The sequence below is a fragment of the Lissotriton helveticus genome, chromosome 10 (assembly GCF_964261635.1).
Source record: "Lissotriton helveticus chromosome 10, aLisHel1.1, whole genome shotgun sequence".
Classification (NCBI taxonomy): Eukaryota; Metazoa; Chordata; class Amphibia; order Caudata; family Salamandridae; genus Lissotriton; species Lissotriton helveticus.
Genome location: NC_136071.1, coordinates 1,013,549,248 through 1,013,571,519, shown reverse-complemented (window position 1 = coordinate 1,013,571,519; position 22,272 = coordinate 1,013,549,248). Strand labels below are relative to the sequence as shown.

At 44.4% G+C, this 22,272-nt stretch overlaps 1 protein-coding gene across 1 annotated transcript in view; it reads right to left on the bottom strand.

Annotated features, from left to right (window-relative positions):
• Positions 1 to 22,272, bottom strand: part of COL28A1 (collagen type XXVIII alpha 1 chain) — a 621,255-nt gene that overhangs the window by 162,358 nt on the left and 436,625 nt on the right. The window contains exon 24 of the mRNA XM_078663712.1: positions 16,265 to 16,333. Within this exon, the coding sequence (XP_078519838.1) occupies positions 16,265 to 16,333 (69 nt within the window). The remainder of the gene's footprint in view (positions 1 to 16,264; positions 16,334 to 22,272) is intronic.

Below are 22,272 nucleotides of genomic sequence, written 5' to 3'. Positions count from 1 at the left end.
AAAACCACCAGCTCAAATTAAGCACTGCTTAAACACCAGTTAACACTGGTAAAGTGTGAAGAGTCCTAAAGCCAACAAAAAGAAGGTCAGAAAAGAGAAGGAGGAAGGCAACAAGTTTGACGTGACCATTTAGAGAGGTCCATTTTACAACAATGATTTACTGTTAAAATGTGCCCACTTTCTCCTTTGCCACAAGTATCAGGTTTTTTGTCTTGTTGGCCACACTGGAGTTGGCTCAGTGGGCGTTTTCTTTCCTGACTTCAACATCACTGTTGAGGAATAACCTGAATGCACAGAGATGGTGCCCTGGCTGGCTTCAACTTCACTTTAGGTACCAGGACTGGCACTCATAGAGGTGCAGCATTGGAAGGTATCAGAGTATCCATAGTAGCCAAGCCTGCAGGAACAGACTCCCCCCATATAGTCCTAATAAGTCACACCAAGGTAGGGCTTCAAAACCCTGTGAACACAACGCAGAGCTACTCCAAGTCAAACAACCTAACAATAAACCTTGAGAAAACCCAAACGATGACGATTAGCAAAAGTAAAAAGAAATCCCTTTCGTGGTTCTGGAACAACTCTCGCATCAAAGATACGTCGACATACAAATACCTAGGCGTGAAGATTGACGATGGTGGTCGATTCAGTGTGCAAAGATCAAGCATGAGAGGAAAAGGACTTGCACTGGCAATCTCTTTAAAAGCACTAAACAACAAACTTACTGGCCCTTCTCTAAAACCTCTGATAAAAGTTATCCGCGCCAAATTGTTGCTAACAATTACCTACGGGAGCGAGGTGCAGCGAGGCAGAGACGCAACAACACTTGATAGCACGATCACAGCTGCATATAGAATCATCTTCAGTCTTCCCAAGCGAACCTCTCCATCGCAGATTAGGCTGGAGTTTGGCAGTCAACGACAGCTCCTGGCAAGACAGGGGGCCTACATTTGTACCTGGGATAAAGTGAGGAAATCCGCACAAGGAACACTGAACGACTATCTATGGAGGGAGCTAGAGCAGCATCCAACCTCACCAGCAGCCAAGTATTTGGCAAACAGTCTTGTAAACACGGGGTTGGAACAGCTCTGGGCCACCTTCACAAATCACACAATGCTCAAAAATTTGGTCAAGAAGTCAATCAAACAACTGTCATGGGTTCAAGACAAAGCTGACTTCTCAAAAAGAACGCACGCTTGGATGATTCTGAACTCGTATTCGGCAAAAGCTCCTCAGAACTATCTTGGCCTGGGCTACGCCAAAACTACCAAATGTGCTTCCTAAGGTACCGGTTAGGTCTGCTACCCTGCATTCAGCATCTTCCACACTGGTTAAAAGAGAAAGCAGGCACGCTATTGCGGCTATGTGGCGTTATGCAAGAGGATATGCTACACTTGCTATGCTCCTGCGAGAAACTGCTAGATTAGTGGAAACTCCTGCTGAAGCGCCATTTTATCCGATACGGGATACGCACACGAAGGAGTGCAGTTCTCACCTGTTTTTCATCTCAGGACCCCCAGCTGAGCTGCAGCCTGGTAAAATTTATAAAGGCAGTGGAAAAAAAAATGCCCAGAACCGATTTTTAAACTGCTTTTAAAATAAAAATTATTTCCACTGCCAAAGTACTTTTTGCGTGAAAAATGAAAGGACAATACACCTTATTACCAGTACGAACAGAACAGCAATGTCCACGCTATGTCGGTTTTAAAATACATTTAATTTTATATTTTTTGTTTTTATATATTCTGCTTTTGTATTGCATTGGTTTTAACTAACTGTGCTAATACTTACTTACCATGGGAAGTAGCCCAGAGTGTTTCCAAGCCATCCTGAAAAGGTCCAGCATCACTAGCCCAAAAACTTCAACCTGAGCAAGGCTGGGCGAAGGAATGGAAACTCCAGTCACAACTTCTTAGGTGCCTGAGGTTGCTTGATATCGAAGAAGAGCCTGGCTTCAGTGGACTACCTCAAGACTTCAACCAGTCCCAAGAAGGAGACCGCTTCTTTGAGGAAGAAGAGGTTTTCTTTTTCTTAAGGCACTTACTGTTCTTTTTGTGGGGCTGTCTTTTCAAAGAACATACCCTGGAACCGTACTGTTCTTTAGGAGACAGAGTTAAATTGGGATGCTCCCTGTAGGCCTTAGCCAAAGCTAACTTGGTCTCCCTCTCCCTGATGGCCTTCGGGTGCATGAAGGCACAAAAATAACATGGTGTGAAAAAAGGATCTGACTTAAAACATCACATAAGGCTATTGTGGTGGTCCAGCGAGGGACATCATCTTGCATCACTGTCTGCAATGCTTGAATGAAGTCCTCTGAGCAGACATATGACCTGGTGTCAAAAGCCGAGGAACCTGTTTGAAGATATCGAGCAGAAATAAGCTTTAAGATCTGACATGGACACCCGCTACTGCCATAACCGTAATTCAATTTCTGATATGCTCGGTGAGACCTTGATTTGCCACAATCCTAGAATCCAAAGTCTTGGAACAAAATAGAGGCATAGTTCTTAAATTGCAAATAGGATCCGATGTTTTCCATGAGAAGTGGAACACAATTTGCTTAAAAGTCCTTAAGAAAAGCTGATATTTGGATAACAGGAGCTGGATTAGGCTAAGTGCTCTTGGGACAAAATGAATGTTTTACCCACTTCTTGGACAAGGAGCATTTCAATATTACAGAATGATAAGCAGATGCTTGTGCAGCCCTTTCTATAATATGAATTCTGACAATGCACATCTTGCTCCAACGTGATCATGAAGGAACGTTCCCTCATTTCTATGCGAGTGTGGCTCCATGAAAATTATAAAACACTCCATGCACGTATTACAGACATGGCTGCAGAGGAAAAGAGGGCCTCATGAATTACAATGACTGGGCACCATTTAGAGGTGATGTATAGTAAGTGTGCCCCAAAGGGCGCCCCTTGAGAGGGTGAAAAAGGGTACCATAAATCTCATAGACATAACTCACTGCATCTGCATGCAAGAAGATACCTATCCGCTTTGAATTGATGGGCGGGTTTTTGCCTGCACAGTGAAAAGCAGTCCAGCTACTTCAAACAGCCAATCCATCATTCACGAATGTGCTGTTAGCAGTGCAGGCGTGTAAACAGTGCAGAAGTGTAATTTTGTGGAGTGGTCCGGTCTGCGCCGGGCACACCCATTTCAAAAGGTGCGTCATGGCACAGTCTGGGCTAGTGCAACCTATTTTAAATGAGGGCCCAGAAATCTCATTTCAGAAGAGGATGCAATCTATCTGAACTAATACAAATCCAGCACATGATAGGTATAAGCAGGGCATACCCAGAAACCTCGCCAAATTTGGGTAAACCTTACTGATTTCAATAAAAGAATGATCCAGTATCCATAGAAAAAAGTATGCAAATTACCCACATAGAATGTATTGTTTAATTAATGTTTTTGAGTAACTTCATCAACCTTCTATGTAAGTATAAACTTTAGCAATTGAAGTGCATTCAGTGCTTAATTTGAGACTGTGGTTTCCGGGGCTCGGCACCAGCTCTTGTCAACACCAGAGACTGTGACAGTCTGCTGCAAGATGGCGCTGTCTGACTAATTTAGAGAAGAACACAACAACTGTTAATTATTAATTCAATGTACATTAAAAATGACTAGTACCTGGTGCCCGAGCCGTTCTTATTGCTTTGGGATCCTGAAATAGTCTGAATTGCCACACTTGTAGGAGTGTGATGGTAACTAGCTGTATTGTTACTATCACTGGCAGCATGGCAGGGGCAATGTGTGGTGGAAGCTGCTGTGGTCTCCTGAAGAGGGACCTGGCAATTATTGTTTTACAAATTAAGCACTGAGGGGCAGATTTACAAACCCCTTGTGCCTACAGTGCATCACGTTGCGTGACGCACCAGTGGTGTAGCCTGCTGAGTGATATTTACAAGCACAGGTAAAGTCACCCTGCATGACTTAACCTGTGCTTGTAAATATAGCCCCTGTTCATGCAACCGTTTGCATGTTAGGGGCGTGCCATGGGTGTTGCTGTGGGTGTTCCCACGCAACACCCACGTCCACTGATGCATTTCCAGATTTACCAGAAATCGTAAATCTGAAAATGCGTCAGAATGCTACGCCATCCATGGGGTGGCGTAGCGAGGTGCAACAAGGAGAAATGTTTTAATTTCTCCTTGTTTTTTTCTTCTTTCAATGCTTGCTGCATTCTACATCACACATTGGAAGAGTAAATCACCTCAATTGATTGTTTTTGTGCAGGAAGGTACCCCTTCCTGCAGATAAACAATCTCCCCACGATGCAGGCACCCTAGGTGCCTGCACAGGCGCATGGCAGCAGTTTGTGTGCCAGCACAGGGGAAAGCACAGAGATGCAACATATTGAAATGTTGCATCCTGTGCTTGGGAACTAACGCAGGGCAGGAAAACGACTGCGTTAGTTTCTTGTAGATCTGCCCCCGAGTGCGTTCTTAAAATGTTAATGATCTTACTTTAAATTGTTTTTAAATGTCCAACCTTGATGGGGTAGCAATAGCTTTAACAGTGCATATATTATTTTTGTTCAAACTTTTTTAAATGATAAAATGAAGATTTTATTTGAAGACTGTGACGCTCTAGTGTTTCGCGGGTCTTGGCTGAGACCCGGAAACACTCACACACTATGTATCACCTTCTGGCCAGGCGTAGCCAGAAGGCTATAAATAAAAGGACGGAGGTCGCTCGGGGCTTCCGGTCCAACACAGTAATGAACGCGTGGTGTCCCTTATTTGCATGCATCCACACTTACCGGTAGGCCCCCAGTAGTAACGGCCCCCACTCCCTTACACTGGCGACGAGGGTGGTGACCATCGGTGAAGAACCCTAGCTGAGGAGTGGGACGCTTCCTTGCTGGCGGTGACGGTGTGCTCCCAGCCTGACGTGTGCTCCGACGTTGTGGCCGAGGGGCAGAAGACGAAGGTACCGCGAATCGGGCTCACGCCGGGAAGCAGCGTGGAGAGGCTGCGTGAAGGCCGGCGGACAGCAGTAGTTCCCTGCGGTGAGGGCCCGGCAGTCATCGGCTACGCGGCGCGAAGGCCCGGCTGGTGCACACAGAGGTGCGCGCATGCGCAGTGGTAGTAAGGCCCGCCCCAGCGTCAGAGACGCGTGAAGAAGCCTCGATCCTTTCGAGTGTTTGGTGCGATCGGCACGGGAGGGCAGAGAATCCCCGCGGCTGCAGGGTGAAGGCAGTCTGCATGTGGGGAAGAAGTCATCGTCGAGTACAGCTACCAACAAGCACTGGTACCTGTAAGAGAAAAAAAAAAAAAGTGGATGAGTAGCCAAACACGAAAAGTGGGCATGGACATGAGAAACCAAGTGGTGTGAAGAGAAGACAATAGTACAGGGATATATCCCATGAATAGTGCTTGCTAAGTCACGAAGTGGGCGACACATCACACTAGGTCAGACACGTGGAGCGTAGGAGCAGGAACTTTCAATCACAGCAATGTCAGTGGCGCAAGATGATGCAGCGACTGGAGGGGCTCAACAGGCAGCAGCCCCGGCACAAGGAGCAGGGCCGGCAGGACAACAAGCAGTAGGGCCAATATTCCAACCGTCACCTCACTCCCAAATCAACCCGATGCCTCCGTTTAGTGCGCTAGCTGACCCAGGCACAGCGGCGCCGAGGTGGGCAGTATGGCTGAGTCGTTTAAATAACTATTTCACAGCAACGAGGGAAAAGGACAATGAGGTGAAACGATCCTTACTACTGCACTTTGGTGGTGATGAACTCTACAAGTTATTTTCACACCTACCAAACACCGGAGCATCAACAGACTATAATGCTGCAGTTCAAGCGCTAAATGCACACTTTGACCCGCAACTGAACCCCCATTATGAATGGTTCAAATTCAGACAATCAAGGCAAAGGGAAGGAGAAACGATGGATGCTTTTCACGCACGACTAAGAGAGCTGATAAGCACATGCCCGGATGATGATCAAACAAAGGAGGTAACAGCCCAACTGATTCAGGGATGCAAGAGTAAGCACCTAAGGACACTGATATTAAGACTGCCCCGCATAACCTTGGATGAAATATTAATGTTAGCCAGGTCTCATGAGTTGTCGGATGCACGTGCCACGGCAATGGAGCCCGCCGTCAACCCATCAGCAAGCACTGAAGTAACCATGAAGACAGAAAGAGTGGATGCTGTGCGGAGTAGTAGCCGCGGAGGACGAGGAAGATGGCCGACCAGGGCACAGCAGCGGGCGCAATGTGGATCCTGCGGATATGAAGATCACAACCAAGATGGCTGCCCGGCACGTGGCAAGACGTGCGCCAAATGTGGAGGACTTAACCATTTTGCCAGCGTCTGCAGGGGTGGAGCAAGAGGAAACTTCAGAGGACAAGGAACAGCAGGGAAGAAAGCACCGACTAAAGCAGTCAGGCAACTTGCCCTAGATGATGCACGGGATGAGAACCCGTCGAGAGGGAATAGAACACAGCCCCGCCAAACACAGCGGCTTGATGACTCGTCGACGGAGGATGAGGAAGAATGCTACTACGTATCCTTAGTGAGCAAACTCAAAAGGCGGCGAAGACCGCAGCCGAAGTGTCAGATTCAGATCGATGGTTCGACAGTAACAGGGGTCATAGACACTGGAGCCACGATCAATGTGATGGGCATTCAACATTACAAGGCGTTGCGGCCACGACCACAACTGGTACCATCGAAAGCTTGTATCCTCACATATGGCAGCAAGACGCCATTACCCCTGCGAGGGAAGATGACTGTACAAGTGAAGGCAGAGGGTCAAGAGCTGACAACCACTTTCCATGTGAGACAAAGAGGCGGACTTGCTGGTTGGCAGTCATATGGCTGAGGACCTCAAACTAATTGCTTTCGTCAATGCCGTCAAAGCACTACACACGGAGGAAATCCTTCAATTATTCCCATCACTGTTTCAAGGTCTAGGAACCATCAAGAGGCCACCCGTCAAGCTACACATTGACGAGGCGATACAACCCATAGCTTTGAGGCATAGGAGAATTCCCTTCCATCTCAGGTCGGCGGTAGAAAGAGAATTGATAACGCTGGAAGAGCAAGGAGTAATAGAAAAAGTGACAGGACCGACACCATGGGTATCGCCGATGGTGATTGCAGAGAAGCCCCGACAGCCTGGCAAGATTCGTATATGCATTGACATGAGGTTGCCCAATAAGGCAATCAAGAGGGAGAGGCATCTCACGCCCACAGTAGATGACATACTAACGGACCTGAAGGGAGCACAATGGTTCTCCAAGTTAGATTTAAACGCAGGCTACCATCAACTAAAACTGGCAGAAGAGAGCCGCTACATCACAACGTTTTCAACGCACTTAGGTCTAAGAAGATATAAAAGGCTCAATTTTGGCATAACATCTGCAGCCGAAATCTTTCAAAACACCATCAAAGAGATTCTGTCTGGATTGAGTGGAGTCTTAAATGACAGTGATGACATCCTCATCCACGTCAAGACTAGTGAAGAACACCACAGGAGGCTAAAAGCCACGCTCCGAAGACTGACCGACTTTGGAGTCACACTGCATAAGGACAAGTGCCAGTTCTTCAAACAGTCCATAGAGTTTTTTGGATATGTCTTCGACTCGGAAGGAGTCAAGGTAGACCCTCGGAAGTCGACCGCCATTAAGTGTGCTCCGGCCCCAACTACAGCGTCAGAGGTGAGGAGTTTCATGGGCATGGCGCAGTACTGTGCCCGGTTTATCCCGCAGCTTGCCACCATAGCTGAGCCTCTGCGGAACTTAACCAAGAAGGAAACTCCCTGGAGGTGGTCCCGAAGTGAAGCCGAGGCGTTTGACAAGATAAAGGCAGCGCTGTTAGACAGCACCACAATGGCATATTTTGATACGGCTAGACAGACAGAAATATTGGTGGACGCCAGTCCTGTTGGTTTGGGCGCTCTACTAACGCAAGAATCAGAGCCTGGAGTGTGGGTTACCCTGGCATTTGCGAGCAAGGCCCTCACAGCGACAGAGGCCAGGTACTCGCAGATCGAGAAGGAGGCTTTGGCCGTGAAGTGGGCCTGCAATCATTTCCACTTATATATCACCGGGCAACCCTTCAGGATGGTCACAGATCATCAGCCGTTGATTCCTTTGTTCAAAAGTACCGCACCACATCCACCGCCGCGGATTGAGCGATGGGCCATTCAGGTCCAACATTATCAAATGGATCTGGTCTACAGACCGGGAGCGAAAAACCCAGCGGATTTTCTATCACGACATCCTCAGGTGGAGGCAAGTGAGGCTCAAGACCTAGAACTACGGACCGAAGAATTTGTAGACATGGTGTCCCAACTGTCATGTCCCCAAGCGCTGGCAGCTGAAGACATTATAGATCAGTATGACAATGATGTAGTCGTGACAAGAGTCAAGACGGCAATAGACAATGGTTCCTGGGAGAACTTTTTGCATAATGTGAGTGACTGGAATGAAGCAGACCGCACTCGCCTTTCTCAGTTCTGGAGGGTACACAATGAACTCAGTAGAGCAAACAATGGGCTCCTCCTTCGAGGTTCACGTGTAGTGATTCCGAAGACTCTCCAAGATCGAGCGACCTCACTGGCCCATGAAGGACACCAAGGTACGAGGAGGATGAAAGCCAGAATGAGGGAAAAGGTGTGGTTCCCTGACATGGATGAGAAAGTGGACAATGTAGTGAGAAACTGCCGAGCATGCCAGCTAACCAGTCTGCCGGATACCCCGGCACCAGTTATCACGGAAGAGCCCTCTCCAGCACCCTGGACCTGGGTCAGCTTCGACTTTGGTAGTTTTCCTGACGGAAGAGTGACTGTGATACTAGTAGACAGTTACACTAAATACCCAGTGGTAGAGGTAGCACCATCTACCAGCTTTTTAAATATCCAGCCGATCCTCAGCAAAATATTTGCGATGTTTGGTATCTCTCAGGTGGTTAAAACGGACAATGGCCCACCGTTTCAAGGAAACAAATTTAAAGAGTTCTTGCAACAGCTGGGGATAAAGCACCGTCGAATCACACCTCAATGGCCTCAAGCCAATGGGGAAGCGGAAAGGTTTATGAGGACTGTCAATAAAGCCCTAAGGATAGCTATAGTAGAAGGGAAGGATCCAGAGACAGCACTGCAACTTTTTCTGAGGGAGTACAGAAGCACTCCCCACAGCACCACTCAAAGATCCCCCTGGTCGTTGATGTTTGCAGGACCCCGGCATGATCTATTGCCAACGGCAGAGAAGTGGACACCTGAACCATATGTACCGGCCGCTGCCCAAGAGAGGAGGAGAAAGACAAACGAAAGGGCAAGCGAGAAGAGGCGGGCACGAGACAAAGAATTGACCCCCGGAGACATGATGCTGGTACGAACACGCAGACCAGGAGGAAAGTTCCGCACTCCGTATGAAGTAGAACCGTGGACCATCAAGGCGACCAAAGTCCCTGCTGTGACGGCACAAAAGAGTGGGGAAGAAATCACCAGGAATGTCTTGTGGTTCAAACGCATTCCATCTGTGCCTGAAGCCCCAGCAACCGAATTTGGGCCTGTCACTGAAACTGCTGACCAATCCGACAGTGTTGGTGATCCGGTTGAAAATGGTGAACTTGCCAGCACCTCGCCATCACCAATGATGACGGAGTTGGAACCCTTGCAAGCCAGGGGGCGAAGTTTTCACAACCTTCGACCAAACCCCAGACCAAGCCAGAGGCTGGCCGATTTTGTATGCTGACTTACCAAGACTGTTCGAAAAGAAAGGAAAAACAAATACCAAGGTGGGAAGGGATGTGACGCTCTAGTGTTTCGCGGGTCTCGGCTGAGACCCGGAAACACTCACACACTATGTATCACTTTCTGGCCAGGCGTGGCCAGAAGGCTATAAATAAAAGGACGGAGGTCGCTCGGGGCTTCCGGTCCAACACAGTAATGAACGCGTGGTGTCCCTTATTTGCATGCATCCACACTTACCGGTAGGCCCCCAGTAGTAACGGCCCCCACTCCCTTACAAAGACGAAAAAAGGTCTCCCTTTCTACAAGCGATATTTGGCATATTTCTCAAAACGAACGTGAAAGCAAAAACCCAGAGTTAAATACGCTGGTGTTTATTTTAAGCACAGATTGGAATTGCGGTTATTGTGGCAACGCCCTCCGTAGCCTCTTAAACGTACATTTCCCCGGATGTGCTCTGATCAGGGTGTGTAGTTAGCCTCAGGGGTTTAGATTTCAGCGTAATCACAGTATGCCAAGAAATAGTAAAGGTGTCGTACACTTCTATATTTGCATTTTATGGTTTCCTAGTCTTGGTGACTTCACCCACTAATCTATTTGCTCCTCTTATTACTCGCATTGGGCGTTTCCAGAGAAGGAAAGCGGAGAGAAGGATTATTTGCATAGTGCTTTGACGCATTAGTTACACAAAAGCGTCATTGCTTCATGGTGGCTAGTTTTTGCATTGTGAAATGGACAATTACACACAGGATAATTTGGGATAGTTTTTTGTATTATTTAATTGCTACTGAGGGTTTTCAAAGTAAATTCGATTATGCTCGGACAACCATACCGAAGGAAAAATAGGTGCTCACGTGGTCCATATTTTTCAACAACTGATAAGCTGGGCTGGCCATGAAACAAAGAGTAAGGTTGGTGCAATATGAACTGATTACTCACTGCTGACCTGGCAGTTGTTTGCAGCACACTGTTAAATAAAGAAATGAGGACCAGCAGCGGTGATAACAACAGGCTACTGCATAACCAGTGCCTTTAGAGGTGTGGCAGAAATATGGGGAATAATTTGTGGAGACTACATTACTGACATTTCCTGATGTTTTTTTTTTACCACCAGGTATTTCTTCAGCACCTGTCTTTCGCTGCTGGTAAATAGTGCTGGTATTACCGTGAGGTTTTTGCAGTTCTTACTGTCACTCATCAAAGACATGCAATGCAGCAGAGTGGGTAAATATGCTGGGTAACCTGATTACAGAAAGAGTTAACTGAATCCCTACTTCTTGATCCCTTTCTAAACGAGGACAATGACCACTTGTTAATTCACTAAGTGAAACATATTAAACCTTTTGCAGTATGCAGGTACAATGAAAAACCTATCCTGTGTACATCTTAAAGGCAACGAGGAACAACATTTGCAATACATTCCTTTTCAGGAATTCATGTTTACATTTTTAGCATTAAAACATGATAGCACTATAAACACAATGACATAATAAGTCATGAAGAATATGATTGTGTAAAAAAAGAAAACTTTTTATGAAACAGGCATGCTATTTATTGAAAATGAGAAAAAGTGCAAGCAGTCCTCCCATCAACCTTTGTGTGTTTCATGTACCTCCCTAAGGGACATGGGTCCATAACTCGAGTTAAACCGGTCCTGGGTAACATGTAGCTCTATCTTTACTCATGATTTTCTTTTAATGACATTAGTAAAATCATGAAGTCTATTGAGGATAAAAGGGGAGCCCATTTTAAGCTGCTCAGCAATGGATTAGTTAAGCCAGAAAGAGACTTCAGCCTAACGAAACAGCAATGAGAAGCCTGCACTAGTCAAGTAATTCAGATGACTAGATCAGCATGCATTTTCCAGGCAGTTCACAGCTCGGTTTATAACATTCAGTCAGTCCGGCACCTTGGTTTCCAATAACTTATACTACAAGCATATGCACTATCCTGTCCAGCACAAGACGAAAATCACTCTCTTGGTTTATAAGCATCCTAACAGGAACCAATCAACTTGTTCCTTCAAACCACAAAAGCACTTCCAAAATTAAAACATAAGCAGCTAAACTTAAACATTTCTCATGTGTACAGACTAACATTTCAGCAAAACATGATTAAAATAAAAAAAAGAATCAACATGGTATTACATGGATCCATAGGACATAAGGAGAAAAGATAGAAACAGTCTTTATTAAACTGCAAAACATTACAATTTAGCAATGGATACAATAAACTGTATTGCAAACACTTACAAAATTCATACGACAAACTAATTGCACCATAAATCTCCAAATACACCAATAACGTTCCCTTCTACTAGGAGCACTTCATTTGTGAGACTTGGTATAAGCAAGGGAAATGTTGGAGATTTCTCTACAAAGGCAATTGAGAGCCATTAATTGATTGGATGTTACAATCATCAAATTCTAGTTGCCCTTAAGCAGGGCCGGACTGGCTGTAGTGGGCACCAGGCATTTCCCCAGTGGGCTGGAGGGGTGGGGGCTGATTGTGTGCCCATGGGGACCTGTTTTGCAGCAGTGCTGCAATATCGCCCCCCTGTAACAAAAGCGGAAACAGTGCTTCTTGCTAGCTCCTCCCCTGCTCTACCCCCACCCCGCTCCCAGGGCCAGTCGAGCAGCAATCTGCCATGGCTGGTTGCTGTTCCAAGTCCGTCTTTGCCCTTAAGTGAAACTGCCTGATAGATGTCTGAAGACATTTTAGGGTTTTGTCTCCAGCACATACAGAAAGAAACCTTCAAGGATGATGGTTGAATTCTTCTAGATTAAATCATCTTCTTTGTAAGGATGATGATTTAGCTTCAAGGACCTTCTGCTTTTGAGAATGAATTGCCTCACACAAAGGTCACTTTTAACTCTGAAACTGTAATATTCTAGTGCCAACTGTATGCCCTGGAGACCTTGCTGAAGCATATTCATCTTTTTTAACAATGTCATCCACAAAGAGGTTATAGCTATGACTGTGCATGTCAACATATTCTTTATAACATAATTTGAAAATAACAATAGCATTGACTTGTGTGATGACTGAAACCCATTCTAGTGTGTATTGTCAGGACAACCAAATCTACTGTCATGGAACCAGTATGCAGTCTTCCAGTCCATCATAGATCAATTGTTAAAAGAGACATGTCATGTGCTCAGGGTGATATAAATGAAGCATCTTAGTCATCCCCTGAAGAATTCAGTCTTATATAAAGGAGGTCACATTTGTATATAGACTGCAGAAGAAAAGTCACAAAGTTGCACATCATTTCTGCCAGCAAAATTTTAAATCAGGTCCTAGAGTCCCACATTTCAACCAGTGTACACTGCACTATCACCCTCTCTGCAATACATAATAATCCATCATTTTTGATAAAGCTGAATGAGAGGTCATGCACTTCATTTGAGTCAAAAGATCAAATATATGTTTTTTAAATTTCTATTTTAGGCAGTTTTCATGTCCTGTAGGTGATAATGTGCTTTATAAAATAAAAGTAAAATGTTCATGAAAAAGTGTAGTTACAACAGCTTCTTTGGCACCACTTCAACAGTTCAAGTGTCCACCCATAGTCTTTCTCTGCTTGTGAAAGGCGGTTGCTAAAAAACAATCAATCTCTCTCTCTTTCTACACAGCTAGACGGAGAATTGTGCATGTTTTGCTGCATGTTTTACTGCCAATAATACTTACCAATCATCTTCCACACATTCCAAGAGTGGGACCAGGAACCACTCGTATTTTACCTGCGATGGTCAATACAGTTTGAATTTGTGAACATGTGCACTGATGCCCACATTGCATCCTGACAAATATTTAAAACAGTCAATCCACATGCCGAACCAGTGGTAGCAACCTTAGACCTTGTGGAATGGGCCCTTAATCCTTCTGGAGGCTGCTTTCTTGGCCATCATTTAGCAGATCTTAGCGCAAACGATTATCCACCTGGACAAAGTCACATTCTTCACTGCCTTACCTTTCTTTGCCTCCCAGAACCCCACGAAGAACTGATCATCCACCTACTGTTGGCCAGTGAATAAAGAAAAAACATCAACAAACTCGTAAGCTGTGTCGTCATCTTTGGGATTAAGGAGGGAGTTGATATATCCCACTAGAGGGATTAGAAATGAAATCAAGGAATTTGATGGTTAAAGACACCAACAAAGAGTAGAAAATCACACAATAAAAAGAAAAATGTCACTTGTCCTTAAGACATGGAAAGAGTTCAATACTGAAAATAAGGGGTTATTATTTTCTGTGTTAAATGAACGGTACAAATCTACCCAAAGACTCTTTTTATATAAAAAACCACAATATCCACAATGCCTAGCAGAGAGAAACAGGAAGTGATGTAACATCAAACCCTTGATTGCTTTAAATGTTTTGAAAAAAATATGAGAAGTTGATCGTGAGCAAGATGCTTGTAGCATCGAAACGCGTAGATCGTTTTGCTTTCATGCTAAAAAGATTATAATAAATCAAACTGTGGAATTCAGAGGGAGTGCGCCCAATTTTTTCGTGTGACAGCGAAAAAGCGTGAAATATATAACGGCGTGGTTCTGCCGTAGGGTTACGCACCCACAACGAGCGCTCAATGGCCGGGTAACCTGGAACCAGCGTGTGAATATATATATATATATATATATATATATATATATATATATATATATATATATATATCTCCAACAAAGCAGGTAAGCCCCAAAGACGAAGTAAAGCCACAAGAAGTTTAATCGGCACTGAAAATTTGCATCCATTTCACAGCTTGCCAGCAGAAAAACACACAGCTGCAGTCTTCAAAGGTTAATGTCAGCCTGGCGCGTTTCAGGATTTCCTCAATCCTTTCATCAGAGGCAAAGTTCAAAGGAGATTAGAGGACAGTTTTTCAAAGCGCACGTTAGTAGATATTTCAAACACCTGCCTCAGTGGGCGTGCCATTTGGCAAGGCCTTCTGGTCATTGCAGTGCTCCAAAAAAATTCCCCTCGTGGGGCTGCCTCTAATGCCTTCAAATTATATATATATATATATATATGTATATATATATGTATGTGTGTGTGTGTATATAAATTGCTAGGAGGTTTGGTCAACCTTCAACGGATGCACCAGTTATCAGAGCGTGCTGCCATTTGACTGCTTTGTGAAACACAGTTTTTGTATGGTCCTCTACAGATCTCAAGGCCTGAAAGTTGTTTCATGAAGGAATCTCAGAATGAAGTCCCTAATTCGTTATTGTCTTACTTATGATATAGGAAGATGTGACGGGGGAGACGCGGACGACGACATGAAAGACAATGACCTTTTGCCTTTCTCCAAACAGCAGCCCGAAAACTGGAAGGTAGACGAGGGTGTCACACCAGGACTCGAGTACAACCACCCTGAGGAACACTGTTACTTTAATTGGGCGGATCCCGAGGCAAGCCCCACCCACAAACACAAGGTAAAAACCTGCGAGACCCACGCACAGGTGTGTTCATCACCCGGAGGCGGAGGAGGAGTTTGGAGAAGCGAGGAGTGCGACGGCGAGGAGTGGAGGTCTGGAGATTGGAAAGGCGAGGAGTGCGATGGCGAGGAGTGGAGGAGAGGAGAAGAGAACATCGGAGGCGAGCCAGGAGTCACGGCAGGAGGAGGAAGATCGGAGGCAGAGAGCGGGAATGGCAGAGCTGCCAGGACCATCGAGGAGAACAAGGAGTGGATCGGAGGAGAGACGGGAGGGAGAGCAGATGACTGCAGCGACAAGCCAGGAGGCCAACGAGAAGGCGCTTCGCCCAGCCACACTTCAAGGGAAGTGTGGCTCTCGCAGGTACGGTCACGCTTTGCGGGCTGGGCGGGATGTAAGTGGGCTAAACCTCCTTGAGGCGTTCACATGGATATCCAGTGCACTACCCTTTCCCCATCACCGCATCGCCATTCACTTTCGGTTAGAGGGTTCTTGCTGAGCACGTGTGTCCCTCACTCCCTTTCCCTGAATCACTGTATAATCTGTTGACACCCGGACTAAGACCTGTCCCGTTTTCTCCTTCATGTCCCCTACGTGAACACCGAGCTGGAAGAAGACACGCCTTCCTTCCGGACTCCAAGTCCCAGAAGACACCGGGAGAGAAGAAGAACCGGAGCAGAATCGGACAGTGACCTCCCCCTTCCTTATTACCGAAGAGTAAAACAGCGCAGAAGAGTGTTCAAGTCAATAAAACCCGCGTTACCCATAGTTCCTGTCTCAGTGAGTCTGTTCCCATCCCCACAGAAGATAAAATGCTTTGGATTATTATATCATTGTCCATTTGGGTCACCAGATTTTCTGTACAGAGTTTTATAAACCAGTTACAAAGCACTTTCTTAAGACAACAGTCATTTAGTTATTTATGCTACACATGAGTAAATGCAATTGTAAAATGTTTTTTCTGGATATCAGTCTTCATTTTGGCATGATTACACTTTTTACAGATTTCTATCATTCAAGAAGTGGGCTTTTCTGTAGAACATTTTTTACAAATACATGATCTGATATTAGGGTGGTTGGTTGGGATACAAAACTTAATTGCATTGCTTACCATTGAACCAGGAAAGCCTTCTCCTTTAGGTCCTATGGGCCCTGGTGGTCCGGGAGCACCCTGTGGGCCCTAGACAGTAGAAATTGATCAAAACAGTTAGGACATGAACATAAAGACAACTGTCATTTTGCAAAGAGAACACCATTGATTATTAGGTATGCAGTGCAAATCCTTGTACGATCTTTTGCATAACGTGGTCACTGCAGGTGTTATAAAGCACCATCATGAGGCACATTAGTGAGTGAGTTAGAAGAATGGTCACTGCCTACTTGTATTTGGGGATTTCATTGTGAAATGGGAGGAATGCAATATAGTTTAACCCCCACAGTAAGCACAACAACAAATTCTCTTTTCCATCTCTCTGCTCTCTACCTGACCTACATAAAAGGAGAGTTTACAGACCACAGTTCTAGTAGAATGGAAGAGCCTGCATGTGTTCTTGAAATGCTCTGCATCAGGACAGCACTCATGTTTGGAGTATGATTAGGTAGACCCTTCTGCCTAACCTTTGTAAGCGATCTGTGAAAACTATTTGATGCAACAGACTAGGTTTTGATCTGGTTTCTATTTTCTACAGATATACTGCAGTGGAACCATTATGCTCTTAGCATCAAATAAGAGATGAAAGTCAGAAATAATTATTGCATGAACTGCATCTGATTACTGCTTGAATTTGTGGCCAAGTTGGGAACACACAAGTGTTGTATAAATGAATTTGCTATATCCTATATATCTATATCCTTGGATTGAAGAAATCGTTAAAAAAAATAAAGTTGTAGTAATGGTTCTCACTCAGCAAGTACTGTGTTTAATAATATAAGAAGGATGAATAGAGTAGAACGTTTTTAACGGGCCACTCTACACAACCCATAGTCAGAGCTTACAAGTACAGCTACAGGGACCATAAGGGAGTTATAGAAGAAAATACTCTACAGAGGTGTCAGGTGAAATTGAAGAGGTACTACCTCTTCTGGATCCTAAAGCCATACAGGCACCACTTGAACAACTATGTCAATCTAAGCTGCTGGAAACATTTAGATGCTGATGGCAGAATAATAGCAAACACGACTGGGATCTTGTTAATAAACAAATGATAGCAAACACCACAGTGGAGAATAACAATGTATGCATGAATACCTTATGTACCATACAGCACAAATACACTATGAAGTAGTAGTAGTACATTACCCCATGCCCTCTCTTGAAGGGTGAGAGCACACACAATTGAAAATATAACCACAACATTACCACAAGTAATTTTCTGGGTACATTTTATGTGCACACCACCTAAAACCTTTCTACTAAGCTTAGGTGGAAATCTCAGCCTGTGCTATGTAAAGAAAATCAATCACACCGCCAAACAATATTATTGGAAGCACATAAGAAAGGCCCACACTGTGTGCTCCAACTGCTTCTCAATGTACTTACTGTAAGAGGTTGCAAGCAGATGTCACATATATTTTTGCTGTGTGTCATTATGTGTCTGTGGTACAGGACAGGCAAATACTCAACCTGCAACTTAGTGAATTGCATTTGGTTAGTATGTGAACTAACACTACATGAGTCTTACTTCACATACTTAAAGATGTCTGTGTGAATTGGCTCCTTTATGAATTAGCCCTGTTAGTGAATATCATTGAAGCAAAGACTCTCTCAATGGCTGGTCCTGACAGGTGTGTCCTACCAGAGTCCCCAGATGCTTGGGCAGGATGGTGGATGCACCCTGCCAAGAAAGTATGATGATTGTTACAGAACATTCAAATCTGCTGGGTAGCCAGATAAAGACAAAGGTTTCCAATGATCAATGACAGCATATGCTGTCGATGCGTAGAAGTATATTTACACTTACAATTATAGTTTGCCATGTAGTAAAATTCTCTGCGGGTCGTAGCACACCAAGAGGAACACACATAGTTAACATTCTGAGCTTATGTTTGGCTGTTGCGTGGGGACAGGTCATTTCCAATTGATTTGTTTTGTAAGCAACCCAAAATGGGATTCATCTCACTTTGTGAGTGCTTTGCCCATAATCATATTAACAGTCTGTGGATTGCTTGTCTGCAGTGGAGCATGTGCCTATCATTTGTAGCACATATTGTTGAAGTCATCTAGATATAGTCATTAATTCAGCTAACAAATATCTTAGTACTAGGCCATTCTTGCATATGGATGAGAAATATAACCAGCCAATATGGGCCAGATACCACCAGGAAGTCCTGAAGGACTCATTCTTACAGCGTCCACCACATGAGGTAAATTCCCCTCAAACCATGCTTGATGTTGTTGATACCCTATAGGGATTTTCAGTCCTTGATATGGTTCATAGTTTTGAGGAATAAAGGCAGATTTATAGGCAGAAAAATGCCTAATGTTTGGATCTTGGATCTTGGTAGGCTATCTACGTTTAAAACTGCCTACATACTTTTCATGCACTGCTTTTATTACTTTTTATGCTGATAAACGTATATGATTTCAATGAGTTTTACTGATTTTTGTTTTACATCTACGTGATACTATTAGCACTTTAACTTACGACGCTCCTGTCCTCGGGAGGCCATTTTGCGGTGCCTGACGTCACTGCCGGTTAGCGCTTTAGTCTTCTCACACTGCGTCACGCCTCGGCCCCTACTTAATGGCCACGCGCAGTGGGTGCATCAATGGCGCACCAAAGGCAAGCCCATCTGCGCCCCTCCACGCCCGACCGTGACCAGAGGCCATGACCCCTGGACCAAATATAATAACGAGACTAGTTTATTCAACCAAGCAACTGACCGAGTTGCGCCAGGCTTTTCCCCCCAAATGCAATATTTTAAAAGCAGACGAACCCCACACTGACTGCCAGTATTGTTTGATTTATTCCACTGAGTCCATTCATAGCAGGGATTTCAACACTAGTGTTCGTCACACTCTCAGTGGACAGGACAATCTAACCCGGTAGGGCTACCTAACAGGGCGACACCTATAGGTACACCCCCATCTCATACAGATTTTACATTTTATAATATTAATTGTCGATTTCTATCTAACCATCAAAACAACATCTTCGATCTCCTGACTAATAATCAACCGGCCGCTGTCTTTTTAACAGAAATGTGGTTACAGGAAAGCTCGGACCCTGATGTGGCAGCAACACTTCCACCCAACTACTCCGTTATAAGGAAAGATAGGAAGTTGAAGATGGGGGGCGCCATAGCTATTATTCACAAAAGCTCTTTAACATGTAGAACAGATGACTTTTGTGTCACGGATTGTGAAACCGTGTTATTCAAAATCGCACTGATGCCTAATTTCCCTTTTTTGGTCTTTCTAAAAAACCGCCCTCCCAGCCCGGCTGGGCTGTGGGCACTTTCTTTACCCGATCAAGCAGGCCCTCATATCTTGAAGGCTGCAAATTTTACCATCCTGGTCGATATGAACTTGCACTTAGACAATCCAAATTGTTCTAAGAGTTCGTCACTCATTGCTGATTTAGAAGCAATAATCTTTCGTCTCTGCACCTCAGGTCCGACCCATATAGCGGGTCATTTGCTAGATCCTATTTTTTCCAATCTACCTGATCTTAGCCGTGTTCCTGCTCTTTCCATAATTTGGTCCCATAATTTTGCTGTAGCTTTCTCATTGAAAGTTGATTTTTTCTCCTCCTGTGACCGGCCTGGAGCCTGAACAAAAGAGGATAAATTGGGCTAAGCGTAAAGTCAAGGCTCTAAACAAACTTTTAGAAGACAGTAAACCAGCTGTAGAACAGATTACTATTACTGATCTTAGTTCCATCCATAAATGGATAGCTCAAGCAATAGACACCTGCTTCCCTCAATCGAACAGGCGCATTAAAAGACAACTGCCACCAGCTCCCTGGTTCTCAAAGGAGCTGAAGAGTGAAAAATCTAAGTGTATAATCCTAGAAAGAAGTTGTAGGAAACATTATCATAACGAAGATAAAGTGGCATATAAAAAAGCCTGTAAGGAACACCACATTCTTTGCTAAGTAGCACGAGTGGAGTTCTTTACACATAAAATCTCTCAAGCCCAAAATCGATCCAAAACGCTATTAAGGTGGTAAAATAACTATCTGGCATGAAAACTCAGACTACCCCCTTGCTCTTACTGGCGCCCAATATGAAGAACTCGCCCTCTACTTTACTGATAAAGTTGAACAAATACACTCTGCACAACGAGAATACCAGGCAGGGGAGAGTATCGGTCTGCACTACGTGCAATATTTGAGTTATCGACGGATAGAGGAAGTTACCTTTGCCCTCACCAATTGAATACGACTTGGCACATTATTTTAATTCAACACATGGAACAGGATCCACTAACTTGTTTAAAAGTTGAATACCTTTGGGTATACTGCCTTGCTGAAGATTAGGCACGATTTTTACAAATAATCGACTCAGCGCTAAAGACTCTCTCCCTCGCCGCCTTAGATTGTGGTTTCTTAAGTACGATTTTTTCAATCAATCACTTAACATGGTTTACTCTCATGATATCATGGTTCATGGACTAGGAACAACAATTTGTTTTTAATCGTCCCTTGGAATTTTGGATTAGACTGCTTGAAAGAGGTCCTGAGGAAGGTGGCCTTGAGCCGCCGAAACGCGCGTCGACCTAGTGCGGTGTCTCATACTGGGTTTTGAGACCTACCAATTGGCGTGACGGTTCTGCCAATTAAGATTCAGTTCCCCCTTTTTCTTCAGATGCTGTGGTTTCGAATGAAGAATGGGTGTGAGTGTGGTAGTATTTTGTGATTGAGTGCATGATACCAGGGGTTTATTTACTTGAAGTATATTGTGTTATTTTCTGTATATATTTATAGTTACATTATATTTTTTCTTCCTTGTCAAGAACTATGTGAATATTTATAAATTGTATTTGTGATGAAATGTCTCTATTATAAATTAAAAAATAATGAAGAATATAAAATTATTGACAAATTGAAAATAAAAAACTTTATATTTGTGAAAAAAATAAAAATGATTGTCATGTATCTGTCACCTAGTTTAGATTAAGAATAGGATGTATACCAGTATTTGAAGATTATGGCCTGTGTTGGAACAATTTTTTCGTAGTGATGTTTTTTTCTTCCCCTCTGTTCCTTGGCCACATTTAACCTTTTGAGGGGGTCCCATCATACTTGCTATCAATACTCTCAAAATATTCCACCAGACACCGAGACCACTACTACTGTCACCCCTGAGTCGGTGGGGCTTGGATCACACGTTAATAACATTTCCTCCAATATATTGGAAACTTGGACCCTCTTGGAACCTAGTTCCTTTGGCCACCTCTTGACAAACATGAAATTGGGTTCCCCCGTGACTTACTCCCCTTTCATGTGATTAAACAGCTGGACGTACCCATACTCTCGATAATTATGAACCTCCTTAATGCCTCGTTATTAGAGGGCATAGTGCGGCGGGAATGGAAATATGCTATGGTGCTCCCTCTTCTGGAGAAAGTCAATGCTGACCCCACCAAGCCATCTAACTTTCATCTCATCTCGCTGCTTCTCCCATTCTCTAAAATTCTGGTAAAAGTATATAAACGATCAGCTGACCGCTTATGTGGAATATCAGAACTTTCTCCACACCTCTCAATCAGGTTTTAGAGCTGGTTTCTCTACCAAATCAACTCTTCTTGGAGTCACGGAAATGATGAGGCACCGGTTAGATTTGGGTGAAACAGCGGCCCTTATCTTACTTGACCTTAGCATCGCTTTCGACACTGTGTCTCACTCCGCCATGTTGAGAGCCTTGCAGGCTGTGGGCTTAGCCGGTTTAGCCTTGCAGTGGATCAGATCTTTTCTTGCTGATCGAACCTTCCAGGTTTTCTCTGCACCAGCTAATTTTAACTCTTATCTTTCCCCTTATGGAGTGCTCAATGTTCGGTGCTGAGCCCACTGCTGTTTAATGTGTATGTCCGTCCTCTGGCAGATGTTGTGGAAGAGGCTGATCTCTCCCTCTTCTCCGATGCTGATGACACTCAGATCATTTTTTCCCTTTCCTCTG